General features: G+C 48.1%; 1 protein-coding gene across 1 annotated transcript in view; it reads right to left on the bottom strand.

Annotated features, from left to right (window-relative positions):
• Positions 1-13,669, bottom strand: part of KLHL2 (kelch like family member 2) — an 864,825-nt gene that overhangs the window by 747,930 nt on the left and 103,226 nt on the right. Inside the window, exon 2 of the mRNA XM_069631381.1 lies at positions 1,619-1,744. Coding sequence (XP_069487482.1) covers positions 1,619-1,744 — 126 coding nt within the window. The remainder of the gene's footprint in view (positions 1-1,618; positions 1,745-13,669) is intronic.

Genomic DNA, 13,669 nt, shown 5'->3' with positions numbered 1-13,669 from the left:
GCCCGCTTTGACATCCGTGCAGAGCCTGCAAACTCAGCCTTTCATCCTTCCGAGGTCGATAAATGAGCACCACACACCGTGGGTAATAATAAGCAGCGCTCAGATACCTGAGGGTTCGTAGCGCTATACAAGTTCCAAATTATAATTATTATACAAATGTGTTCAATAAAACAGAATACATCTGTTCTATATATATATTAAACATACTTCTCCTTTTGAAAAGTCATGACCAGTAAAAAGGATCTGAATCATCTCAAAATAAAAAAGGCTAGCATCATAAGCTAATCATTCGAGCCACACATTATGCAACCTCTTCCAGTTGTAGGGTATTTATGAATCCAACAACTGCTAAAACAATTTTGGTAATTCGACCTGCTAGAAATACATTCCAAAATTCCTCAACCGTGCCTTCAGAATGTCCATTAGAATTGAGCAATTAAAAAAGAATATCCCTCTATTCTCTTGTAGTGCAGTGCAAACAACTAGCAGATGTTTAATAGCTTCCATAGAGTCTACTTTGCCACAGATCCTACATTATGCAGCCTCCATGGGAGCCCTACTATATTTGACCAAAATGTGCCTTGTCAGAAACAAATTCCATTTATATTTTAAAAGAGATATTCGTATAGATCTGGTAGGATGAAGAGACAGATATGTAGCCAACATACCATGCCGTTTATGCTCCAGACTCAAATGGATCAAAGATCCATGTGCCTGAAAGTCTTCTAGAGTACATATCCAATCACAATTACATAAAGAAAATGTAACGTTTGCTGGGTTATTAATCAGATCCAGATCCGACATCCATAACTCTCAGAAGATTAGTAAAAATGTAGTAGAATCTCTTAAGAATGAAATCTTGTTACAGTTAGCAAGGACATATAAATCATGAAATAAGGATTCTCGCAACGGGCAGATAATTTTTTTGATATAACATTAAGAAGCTCCAATTGGCTCTACTCTTAAGAGAGTTTAAACCCAACTCATATCGAATATCTGGGAGAAAAAACGTATGAGGTGCTCGCTGGAGGGAAAATTCAAATAGTACCACAGTGGTACTGAGCTGCCAGTCTTGTTGTTACATGTAACACACATCTAATGTCCAGATACACACACTTGTTGATTGAAAGGTGTTGAGAAACATCACAATGTAAATAATTAAAAGCATGTCCCAAACAAAAGCCAGATGCAGAACGTATACAAAAGCACGCGTTCAAGGGAACATGGCTAACTTTAGGGTTTTCGACAAAAGCTTGGCAATGTTTAGGCATACAGCTGCTGCCCCAATGCTGCACTTTTGTACACCGAGGGCCTGTTTTACAAAGTGTTTTTCAATTACTTCTTTGACACAGCAGTCAATGATAAAATGAAGTTCATGTAAAAAGCAACATTCAAATGATGTGGGAAAATGTATGGCTGAAATACAAAAGTGAGTTTTAAATTGAAAACATCTGTGCAGGGCTGATGACTCATTTCTTTCTTTTTTAAGCTGTTTTGTGTAAAAGCTTTAAACGAATCAATGATTTCGAAACAGAGCGCCCCGGTCGCCCACCTGAACGACTGCCGCGCAAAGCCACATACGAGTTTAGCGAATAGCAGTGGGGAAACGCGGTGTTACCTTCTCAACTCGTTCATAACTCTGAAGGCTTTCTTGGCGTGCCGAGGGTTCAAGGTGACCGGGCCGTGCCTCTCGTGATTGTCATCTTTCAAATCGGCGGGCTTCAGATGGCACAGCTTTGTACACCTGTAAACAGACGGGAGACAACAGAGACCTGCGGGTTAACGTTCACACTGTCTCCGAGGCTATGATTACAGGCTACAAGCCATGGCAACGCCTATTGTTCACCAGCCCTGCTGCGAGCGATGGCGGCCCTTCTGCTCCTTCCCATACCACTCGTGTCACTGAGGAAGCCATGGGCAGCTTTCTGGCCCGACGAGGGGGCCTCGGGTTGTGGCACGCTTGCTAAGGCATTGAGGACATTGTTCTACCTGCAGACTGGACTACCCAAGTTACCACCCTGCTATTGCCACTGGAGTAGGCTTTCACTAGGCCCCAGGAGCGGGTGAAACGAACCGTGCTTCAATAAACTTCTAAATTTGAACTCAATTCCTTGGTGATTTATTCCAGATTGTGGTTGCCCGTCCCAGTGGCTGGCCCTTTCAGAAAGAGGCGCTTTAAAGGAAGAGGAATATTACCCTATTCAACAAAACTAATCAAAGGAATTCTAAAAGGGAATTATTTGAGATAAAAAATTATATTGTTTGCTGAATACAAAAATGCTATACCATGATTGAATTAAATTGAGCGTGATCAACAAATTAACATAGTTAAAGTGAGACAAGAAGATAACTTGTAGCAAACAGGTGGTTGGTCAGAAAATATACGTGTCAGTGTAGACTTGCACAAATTATTTACATACAATTAAGAACCAACATCACACATTATTATGGGGGTAGTGAAGGCACGCCCCTGTACGCTCACACCAGATAAAATACAACCTGCTAGGGAAAATGGCCGAAGTCACCGCTTGCAAGGATAACAAATTTATTTCTACAAAATTTAAATGCATCAGCAAAGAACTCTGCTGCCGCCGAACGTTCTGCCAAGTTGGGGATGTGCAGCAAGTTAAAAGGACGCATGGCGTCATCACTGTCGTCATCATATACAGTAAAAACCCCAGAGGCTGGTTGGAGTGAACCTATACATGGACGGGCCCACTCCATAGGGGATACTAGGCCATTGGTCCCAGCCTTCTTGTCTGTGTCCGTCCACGTGGATGCTGCTTGGCTTGTGATCTGCGATAAAACAGGCCTAACAAAGCAATTACTTATTTAAAAAACAATGCTACTCTATCACTGTAAATGTGCACCTGACAGACACAGAGATGGGCCCAGGGGAGAGCCAAGGTCATACCAACTTGCATACTTCAATCCTCCCAGATGTGCCAGCAGCCTCCATGGTTCACCCTCGCTTTGAGCTATAATGTCATCCCTCCCTGGCACCTTGCAACACAAATGTGACTCAATTGTGAAGGCAAGATAGCCTTGCTTTCTGATTGTTCTGATCGCTCATGGTTCTTACAGCTTTATGGCCGATGATCTAGGTCTATGTGGGGGTCTTGTGATCAAAGCATTGGATGGCGGGCTGTAACTCTAACGTGTGGGGTGTTGGCGCGGAGGGGCCGTGCTATCTGTATCATGGAATGGTAACTGCCAGGATGTGCTCTTTTCCCTTCTCGCAGCCTTGCACTGCACATTCTTTCCAGGGCGCAAAGGCCTACATCCTCTGAGACAATGGCAGGGTTGTAGCTTGCCGAAGCATACTCGTGGTGGGGGTTATTTCGATGCGGGCCATGCACATCTCTTACTAACACGTTTGGTGCATTTCGCAGTGCTTGGGCCTACTTACAAAAATGGCTGCCAATATATTCACCTCTACTATATAGCTCCTAATGCATACACTACGCAATCGCACACTCTCTTGTGTATACACCCCCTGCCCCAGCTCCCTTGGTTTGCGGTTTACAATTTGTTTCTCATTCAGAATCGCTTAGGGGAGTGGGAAGACCCTTTCTCCTTCCCAACAGTAGTAAGGGCCTGCCTGACCTGAAAGACTATGGTAGAAGCAAGAGCCTAGGAACTGGAGTTTAACAAATATTCCGAGAATGTGTTTATGTAATTTCTCTATGCTTAAATTAGCTAAACAGTGAAAAGATTTATGTATACATTATTAACACTTAAATAAATTAATATATATAGGATGCCAATTCTTCTATCCAAAGCTCTTCTTTAGCAGATACAAAGACCTGCCCTCTGCCCTGTCTGGGATGCTTGTCTTTAGCGGATCGATTATTTTCTCAATTGTATGAGGATGGGAAGAAGTCTGATGTTGACGGGTATGAGTTTTTTTTATAACACACACTTTGATCACCAAGAGCTTTGTGTCTTCAGACATCATTTTAAAAACCAAATAACGAAAGCACACAGTGAAACCAAAGTAAAGTTGGGAAGTCTGTTACGAAGTGAATACCATGCAGATCTTATATGCTGCTATCAGTACATGGGATGCCACAATAGGGCATCAGAAAAAAAGGACATGGCACTGAACATCAGCATTGTAAGGAGATGATTTAAGATGAAGACATCACGTTGAAGTGGAAGGGAACGTAGGGTTGCCAGGCTTCTCTAACACTGTAGAACAATGAGGGTCCTGGAATAAAGATCCTGACATCGCAAGAACCAATACTTAAATCAATCAAACAAGTCCAGTGATATCTTGGTGGTACATCTGCCAAGATACTGCGAAACTAATATCATTACCACCAATTGGTCTGGCGGTATTATCGCTGGATTACAATTGGTGGTGGTGGTGTCAGTCCCCATTTAATTTGCGTCCATAATACTCCATAGGGAATTTCAGCAGCATCACTGCAGCAGTAATTCCGCCGGCTGTAATTCTGCTGAAATTTGGCAGAAAGGTGGCAGATTTACCTTCAGCAACTTTCTGCAAAACTCATAGTTGGGCGGTGCGGTAATGCGGCTGTAACAGTATTACCTCAGCATTTTACCCTCACCCCCCAACTCGTAATGAGGTCCACTGCCAGGATCATCAGAGGAAAAACTCGGAGAAGTCAATTCTCTACCTTATTCAAAATACACAAAATACGCATTTTGGAAGGTTAGAAGCGGAGCAGCAGTGGGCAAATTCGCCTCTGCATTCCCCCGTGTTGATTCTTGGTGCTGTACTCTGCACACTGTACATGGTTGTTAGCAGCCCTAACATGGTTTGAATGCTGAAACTTGTTTTTTTGTTTCATTTTTCATGCTTTCAAATGAAAGAAAGACCCAGCAGGGGGATTGCAGATGCACAGTGAAAGAGACCCTCGCACTTGGGCGGCTTAGGATGGCTGAAGGGGCGGCTTCTTTGCTATTATTTGGTGATGCAGGTGGACCAAATACCTTTGAAAGGTGCTTTATCGGTTTATTAGATCACATAACTCCTCTGTCTATGCATGTAGTATCCTTATGTATTCTGTGCAAGGATGTTCTATTTAGTGTCTGAATACAAACAAGTATTGTTTAGCATGCAAAGCTTATTCCGAACACGTCCCATGCATTAATGAATCATTTATTAATGTTATTATTATTATTGTATTTATGGAGCACAGACCTAGCTTTAAGAGGCAACGGAGCGCTTTACAGAATTATAAAACAATACAGATACATAACTGAGCTCTTTTCTGAGGAAATAACAGAACAGATATGCAGCAAGGTGTAGGATACAGAGGGGCACAGAGGAGGGGTACAGCTGTACTGGGTGGCAGGGAGGAGAGGGGTGCGCAGCGTTTAGCGAGACAGGTGGCGCAAGGGGCGAAATTATGGCCTAGGTGATGAAGAGGAGAGATTCCTTGAAGAGGTGGGCCTTGAGTTCTTTTCCAAATTGTAGGAGCCTGGGGCCGAGTCTGAAGCTGACAGGGAGGAGGCTCCATAGTCTTGAGGCATAGGCAGAGAAGGCTTGTTTTCTGGTCCTTTCCTTTTTGCAGCAGCGGATTTCAAGTCTGCATTTGCTCCCCTTTTCCACCAGGGAAATGAACCTTCTAGAAGTGTAGAATGTTTACCGTAGCAAAATCCACAATGTTACATGTGCTTTGAAGCAGCAGCATCAAATAAATATACACCAGAAGCGGCACTCAGTCCATAAAAGGGGCTTAATACCCAAAAGAAGATCTGCAAATGGTGAATAAACTGCGTTTTCTTGCTCCAAGGCTCTCAGTGTAGGATACTTCACCCTCATTTGGCACCCACTCATTTACTCATTTTTAGTTTCCGTCAGGTCTGGTATCTTACTGCAGCAGATAAGCAGCCACCTTAACCCTCCAGCTTTTTTGCAATCGGAAGGTCGCCCAACAACTCTTAGTCCTGTAGGGAAAACTCTCAAGGATCACAATCCTGTCATCTTTAAACACAGGGAGGAAACTGTTCAACAGACATGGGCTTTAGATAGGAGTGGGATAGACAGAGGATTTCCAGGGGAGTTGCCATGCCTTTGGGGGCCCTTATCTTCTCAACACCAGTGGAAATCTTGCAGGCAAAGGAGGGCAGCCGCTGAAGTAGGCACAGTGCAAGGTAGTTACTATGGCCCTCATTACGACCCTGGCGGAATTCGGAAAACGATGGCGGAAATGCAATACCGCCATCGAATAGCGCTCGGTGCGACTATGACCCGTCACCGCAAAGTACGATGCCATTAGCGACACCGTAGTGAACGCCAACGCTAACTGCACCAAGCACGCGCGCCATGCCAAACCGTAAACACCACCATGGCGCAACGGTACGCCAATTCCGACCCCAGCGGACATGTACCTAACGCCATCAAGCATGGCGGAATGCACCATTCCGCCATGGTGAGAAGTACGGCATCGCGAATCAACCGTAAACGGCCCCACTGACTGCCCGTACACCGCTCCCTGCCCACAAAGTACAACTCCCCGTAGGTGCAACGAAGCCACAATGCAACCAGTGAAATGCACAAGTCACCCATGCATGCCAACGAACAAATGAACCTCAAGAGGGGCCAATGGGAGCTGCAGGGCACAGATGGCACGAATACAGAAGCCATCCCAATGGACATGACCACAGTCCCCCACCAAGAAACGCACGCAAACACAGGCACCTGTGACCAGCAATATTCAGAAAATCACAACATTCCACCAGTCCACCTGGCTGACCGGCATCTGTCACACAAAACCCAATCCCCCGCCCCTGAGCATGACAACATTCAAACTGTCATATTGGCAGCCCCCATCCCTGACCTCACGGGCTTCGTAGGCAAACGCGCCCAGTACAGGACCACGCAACAAAACTCCGAAGCTGGAACCCAATGCAGATCCCCTCACAATACATTGCTCCCCAAATAGGAATATGCCACATCACTTGCAAAGAAGAACGCTACACGGCCCATATCAGAATAGAATTTTAATGCACATCAATATCACCAAGCCCATACAGCCATCAGGCCATGAACTCCAAAACACATTTCACCATTGTGGGCTGCATCCGCAAGAAATGACCAGCCACTACTCGTGTGACGCCCTGTTCCCTCATGGTACACAGAGCCACATACACGTACGAAAAGGCAACATGGAAGCGCACAGAACCGCAGGGCCGTCCCAATGGGGAGGCACTAGTCCAGCTGAAAGGCCGAAATGTTGCTCCGAGCCACCAGTACTGCGTAAGGGCATGTGGCCCATTGGCGATCGTCCCATAAGATCGTAATGCTGCTCCACTGATTAACACGAAGCAGCAGGTGTCGGGAGTAAAATCCATCTGCAGGAGTGGCATACAGATGGCAGTGGCAAAAGGGGAGGAGATACCTGTCAACCAAAAGAAAAGAAACAGAATAGAATGGCCATCAGAACTACATTCGAACAACTCACTTCAATGATCACACTAGATCCACAGCCATATGCATGCAAGCCCACTCCAAAGGATCATCACCACCCCAAAACCACTTGCGAATCATAACTATCTATATCGAGGTGAAAACACCATCACAAACGAGTGTACCTGTGCATGCGCCTGTGAAAACAGAATCCTTCAGATGGGATTGGTAACGTGCATGGACACAAGTGTCTGAAGGCGCGTCGAGACAGGGAGGGCTCAACAAGGCCAGATAGACGATGGTCCCACTATGGCAGCCCTGCATCACATAGCGCAGGGGGGGCGGACAGATCCCAAGAAGCCCTGTACATGGCAAACTCTGTATCAAATCACCTGCCCATGCATCCATTCATCATTCCCTCATCCCGTAATGAAAACGCCTGAATATTTACTCACATTACATTAGAAATATCCATTGAGTCTGTGCGTTATGCAGCCTGCAAAATCCACAGTGCCCCAGCACGTAATTCCAGTCTAGTGAAGTAACATGTATTTGGGAACGTCCTGCCTTATCGTCCACTACGCAATTGCGCATCCCATACTATTCATATCAATCATAGCATTCTCGCCATGGCCCCTGTCCCAAGGACATTGAACAATAGAACGTTATATTTGCAGTCAGACCTGTGGGCATCTCCTCGCCGCTAGCTGAAAACCGAAAGCGCCGCCCTTCGAATTCCTCATTTGCAACATCACGTCGAAGAGGCATCTGTGGCCGTTTGAAAACACTAATTAATCCATCGAGTGCGGCTGTGTGTGAAAATGGCAACTGCCTTCACCCACGAATGGGACGCCCCGCCCGTCGTTGCAACTCGGTACAGTGATGAATGAGGGCCCACCGTTACTCGAGTACTACGTTCCACTGACCCTTCACAACTCTGTTCGCGACTGCACAGATAGTATGTGAAACAATGGGACCACAACAGAATGAACATATCAACCAATGTTACACGGCCATCGGGTACAAATACAAGATTGCAATAGCAAGATGCCATTCCACGAATTGCAGCGTTGTGCGCGGGACGTGCTCGGCCAAAGGGGAGAGCAGTTTGCACAGGTGGAATGAATCACCACAGGTGGAGGCCATTCAGCCTGGAAACACATAAATTGCACAGCCAGTCTCCTCCCACAACCACACCGAAATGCTACCGGCAGGACTCGCGATGTTGGCCCTGGGGGACCTGATAGCACTGCAAGTACTCCAACTCCAAGAAGAAGACGAACACCAACTACAACCGGCCGCACGGAGGAGACGCAGGAGGAGGAGGAGGCCAAGGCAGGGCCAGCAAGGGCCGCCAGCACAGCCACTACCACCACGCAGGCAGCCCGCAATCCCACGCCTCCGAGCACATCCGTTCAACCTCACTGATGAGCAGATCCACACCCTCTACCGTCTGGACCGGGACACCATAACCGCCATTGTGGACATGACACAGGCTGACCTTGTCAGCATGATAGATAGCCCAACCGCCATCCCACCCCTACTGAAGGTGGTGTCTGTACTCCACTTCCTGGCCACAGGCACCTACCAGCACACAGTCGGACAGTTGCATGGCATTTCTCAGCCACTGTTCTCACGGACACTATTGCAAGTGCTCGATGCCCTCCTGAAGCACGCAGACGACTACATCTCCCTACCACGCTCGGAGCTGGAAATTACCAACACAAAAGTGGGATTCCATGCACTTGCCGGCATACCGGGTTGCATTGGTGCCATCGACTGCACCCATGTGGAATTGGTCGTCCCACATGCCATGGAGGCCCAGTACCGCAACCGAAAACAATTTCATTCTCTGAATGTACAAATGGTGTGTGACTCCAACAGGATCATTACACATTGTTGTGCCCGATTCCCTGGATCAACCCATGATTCTATGGTCTTGAGGAACTCTACAATACCACGCTACATGGAGCGACACGCAGGGAACAGATCCTGGCTACTCGGTGAGTCTCATTTCATGCATGATGATGTGGGGTATGTGATTCGGCAATGACCTGGCAGGAAGGGGGCGGGGGGGGGTGTGCGTACGTAGCAATGGCATTCCACATCATACGTTTATCGTCCACATACAGGTGATGCTGGATATCCACTGAAGAGATGGCTCCTCACACCAGTCCGGAACCCACGGGACCAGCATGAGGAGGACTACAACCATGCCCACTCACGTACCCGTGTAGTCATTGAACAGGCATTCGGCCTACTGAAGGGTCGTTTCCGCTGCCTCAGCAGGTCTGGCGGGGCACTCTTGTACCGCCATGAGAAGGTTGCAAAGATGGTGATGGCATGTGTCATGCTCCACAACATGTGCGTACGTAGAAATGTGCCCATGCCCCCTGACGCAGAACTGCAAGCACCTGAAGATGGTCATGATGAGGGTGGGGATGTGGCAGCACCTCAAGGAGTCTGCGAGGCACCGGAGGCCCGTGACATTCGTCAGCATCTCATTGATGTATGCTTCTAGCACTCACGCCTGGTGGCTGATACATGGACACGGGACTCGTGGCACTGTGTGTGTCTGGGACATGCACAATATGGACTGTACGCCTATGATGGCCTAGTACACAAAGATCAATGTCCACACATCTCATTGGTTGATCGTGCACTTTTTATGGCATATGTGATATCATGTTGTACACCCTATCGACCCGCCACCCAAGTGAGCCCAACACACCCCCTCCACCCTCCCACCTCCCCCCCGAACACCAGTGTCCAAAGATGCTCATCGTCAGTGGGCAGTCGCTATTGCAAGCCCCCTCTGCGGGTATCAGGGGCACCCCTGCCTGTGGAGCGCAGGTTCCTCCCAGATCTACGTTGGGGGCTGCCCTGGACGGAACTTGCAACGGATGATGTCTCTGCCTGCTCACGTCCATGCATGTCCCTAAGGGTTTGCGAGAGCTCAGTGAGCACACGGCGCACTGCGGCAAGTTCACCACATACGTCTTTGGACGTCGCATGCAGTTCCCCCCTCAGGCTCTCAGTGCTTCTCTCCATTTGGACTCTCAGGCTCTCGGTGCTACTCTCCATTTGTGCCCTTAGTGTCTCTGTGCCTCTCTCCATTTCTGCCCTAAGTGTCTCAGTTGATGTTTCTATGTCTGCCTTAGTGCCCCCACATTCATCGGCATGGTCCTTGAGGAGCGTGGCCAGTTGCTGCTGTTGCACGATTAACTGGTCGAGGGACTGTTGCCTCTGCTGGGCCATGGCCATTTGCGGGGGTGTCACAGAGGGGCTGTTGTCCTCATGTTGCCCTGCCACAGGGCTTGTGGGGGATGGCCAGTCGTCGTCTTGTGGGTGCCCCTGCGTGGTATCCTCATGTAGTACGGGATGGAACAGACAGGGGGATTGGGACAGGTCATGGATGGATCTGACTTCGACATCCCCGTCTTCTGTGTCGGAGCATGCTGCCATCAATGGGGTGTCACCTATGGTGCTGCTGCCACCGGAGGCAGTGCCTTCTGTGGCATCCGTTGGGGGGACCTGTGGTGGTGGTGTTGTGGGCATGCTGGCTGCTGGGGTGCCTGTTGATGTTCCCTCCTGTATGCTGCCACCTGATTTGTGCTGCTGCCGTGTCTTGATGCGTGCAGCTGAGGTGGAGGGTCTTTGGCCGTTGGTCTTGGCCCTCTTTGCAGGTGTGCTGGTAGGGGTGTCCTGCAGCTCGTCGTTTGGATCGGACCCTGTGGTGGAGTAAAGGAGGGCGAGGGTTATTGGTGGGTCTGTGGGAATTGGAATGGCATTGTATCACATGCATTGGGGTGGTACCTGAGGGTGATTTGGGTCGGGGCCTTGGAGGTGCTTCCATTTGTGTGTGGAGTGAGGGTGCAGTTGTTTGGCAGCCTGCAGTTAGGGTGTGCCTGCTGCACGTGTAGTGCGTGTTTTAGGGGTTTTTAATTATTTATGTATTTATTGTGGGTTTTAACGTGCGCTATCAGGCCAATGTGTGTGGACGTTCTCCTGGACATGTGTTTCTGTTGCACTATGGGGACACATGGTGCTTCACATGGATGGACTTTGTGGTTTTGGCATTGTTTCATTAGGCCCACCTACCTGATTCTTCGGATGTCTGCACTCCTTTCTCCATCCCTCCGACTCCCTCTATGCTCTCCATTCCGATGGTGGAGGCACAGATTTCTTCCCAGGGGGTCAGCTTGATTGGTGATTCCGACCCTCCCCCGGTGGCTGTGGCAATGTTGCGGTTGGCAGAGAGTATGCTGCGGACGCGTATCCGCAGGTCGTCCCATCGCTTACGGCATTGCTGTGGGGTGCGGGGTGCGGTCCCCACCGCACTTACCCGCTGTGCCACCAGAGCCCATATGGCCTTCTTGTTTGCGAGTGCCGTCCTGGTCATTTGCGTGGAGAAGACGACGGCAGCATTCTCCTGGAGGGTCTCTGTTAGCACGGTGAGTTCCTCACGGGAGAAGTGGACCTGCCGCTTGCGGTCGCACGCTTTCTTCGCTACTTTTCCCATTTTTCTTGGTTTCGCTAGGGTGGATGACGGGTTGGGTTGTGTCTCAGGGTGGTGATTTTAGTGGTTGTGTGGTTTTAGTGGTTTTATAGGTGTACGGCGGGTTGTTTCCCGTTCCGGGCCCGTGTTTTAACTTCCGTTTCCGTATATTTCCGGTCACCGTACTTTACGGTAGGCGCACACTGCGGTGTCCGCTGTGATGGGTGGCGGTATTGCACCTAGGGCGCCGTACGGCGGCGGTGTGGGCCGTTTTGGGTTCATTTCCGCCATACCAGACTTTGCACTTCCGCCATGCCGTGGTGCTCGTGCCCGATGGGTCGGAATGGGCCGCACTTTGCTCCTTCTTGCAATGGCGGAAACGCTATTTACGCTGTGGCGGTCCGGTCAGTCACTTTCCGCCAGGGTCGTAATGAGGGCCTATGACTCTTACATATGGAATCCCACCCTCAGTTGAGAGTGTAACTGTTTACACGGCTGCCCGGGTACTCCTCTTATTTATGTATTTAATTTATTTATTTATTTATAACACGCTGGAACAAGGGCCCATGGGCATTGAAGCGCGGACAAGACAACCACTGTATAACATGAAGGAAAGAAAAAGCAACCAAGGATGGTTAACCAGCAGAAAGTCAAGTCAACGAGAGAAGGAAAAATCATTCAAACAACAAAGTTTTAAGTCTCTAGTAGAATAGGACGTGGGCCTTCTGCAGAACAATCTCAAGTACCTCTGGATCAGGGCCCCAAAACAGTTGCTGTAGTGCCCTTCTGCTGCCGCTTCGTGGTTAAGTCTAAAATGGCCGTTTTTGCCTTTGTGTCATGCTGCTGCATCTAGAGTGCTCGAAAGCAGCTGTTAGCGAACATGTGCTCTTAGGGAACAACGTTATGCAAACCCACAAAACAATATTGTAATTATTGTTAGGCAGAATCATATGCAGTACCCTTTGGGAACACAACACACAATTAAGACTACAAGTGCAAGTACAAATTTACCTTTGGTACAAGCCTGTACTACACAGTAAAGTGGTAGCGATGGCTGAGCAGCCAGACTTATCTGTAGAGTAAAGTGAGCAGTATCAGCAGAAGTTACACAAAGGACAGCAATGACTATGGTTCAAGCAAACACTGATTCAAAGCTTCTGAGTAAAAGAATATACATTTATTTAGACCATCACTTATAAAACAATTCACTAATATAAAGCAGCAGAAAATCACAATCTTAATATACTACACACCACCCAATCAATTCTGGACAAGTTAAGCTCAAAATGAAGTGTGAGCAAAATGGCACTCCAGGAATTTAAAAAGGGAGGGAAAGACATGGTTATTCAAAATCAAGCAGCACCAACAAGTAATAGGCAGGGCAATCTAGAAAAGGATTACTACAACTAGGATTCAAATTAATAGGCCTGGGCCAATGTTAATGGTTCAGAGTCGACAGAGAATCACACAGTTCAGAGTAGTTTGCAGTTAAGTCTTTGCCAAGAGTTCGAGGCGAAGTTGGTCGGAAGAAAAGTTATTTAAAAGAGTAGAGAAGGACAAGCCCTCCAATTAGTGAAAGATTTAAAACACTTTCACCGCGGTCAGACGGAACGAACGACCGGATTTGCACAGTACCTTAGTAGAAAAAGAATGCTGTAGCTGAGGCAGAAGTTCCTGGCAGGTCCTGCAGGCTCATGGTTCTTGAAGCGACTGTCGGACTGACAAGAAGGAGGAAGACTGGAGGATCCTTCACTGCCTAGGGAAGAAACCAGCAGCAGAGCAAAGCAACA

The sequence above is a fragment of the Ambystoma mexicanum genome, chromosome 6q, assembly GCF_040938575.1.
Source record: "Ambystoma mexicanum isolate Mex_15411 chromosome 6q, UKY_AmexF1_1, whole genome shotgun sequence".
Taxonomy (NCBI): domain Eukaryota; kingdom Metazoa; phylum Chordata; class Amphibia; order Caudata; family Ambystomatidae; genus Ambystoma; species Ambystoma mexicanum.
Note: the sequence above shows the minus strand (reverse complement) of the source record. Positions and strands in the feature narration are given on the sequence as shown.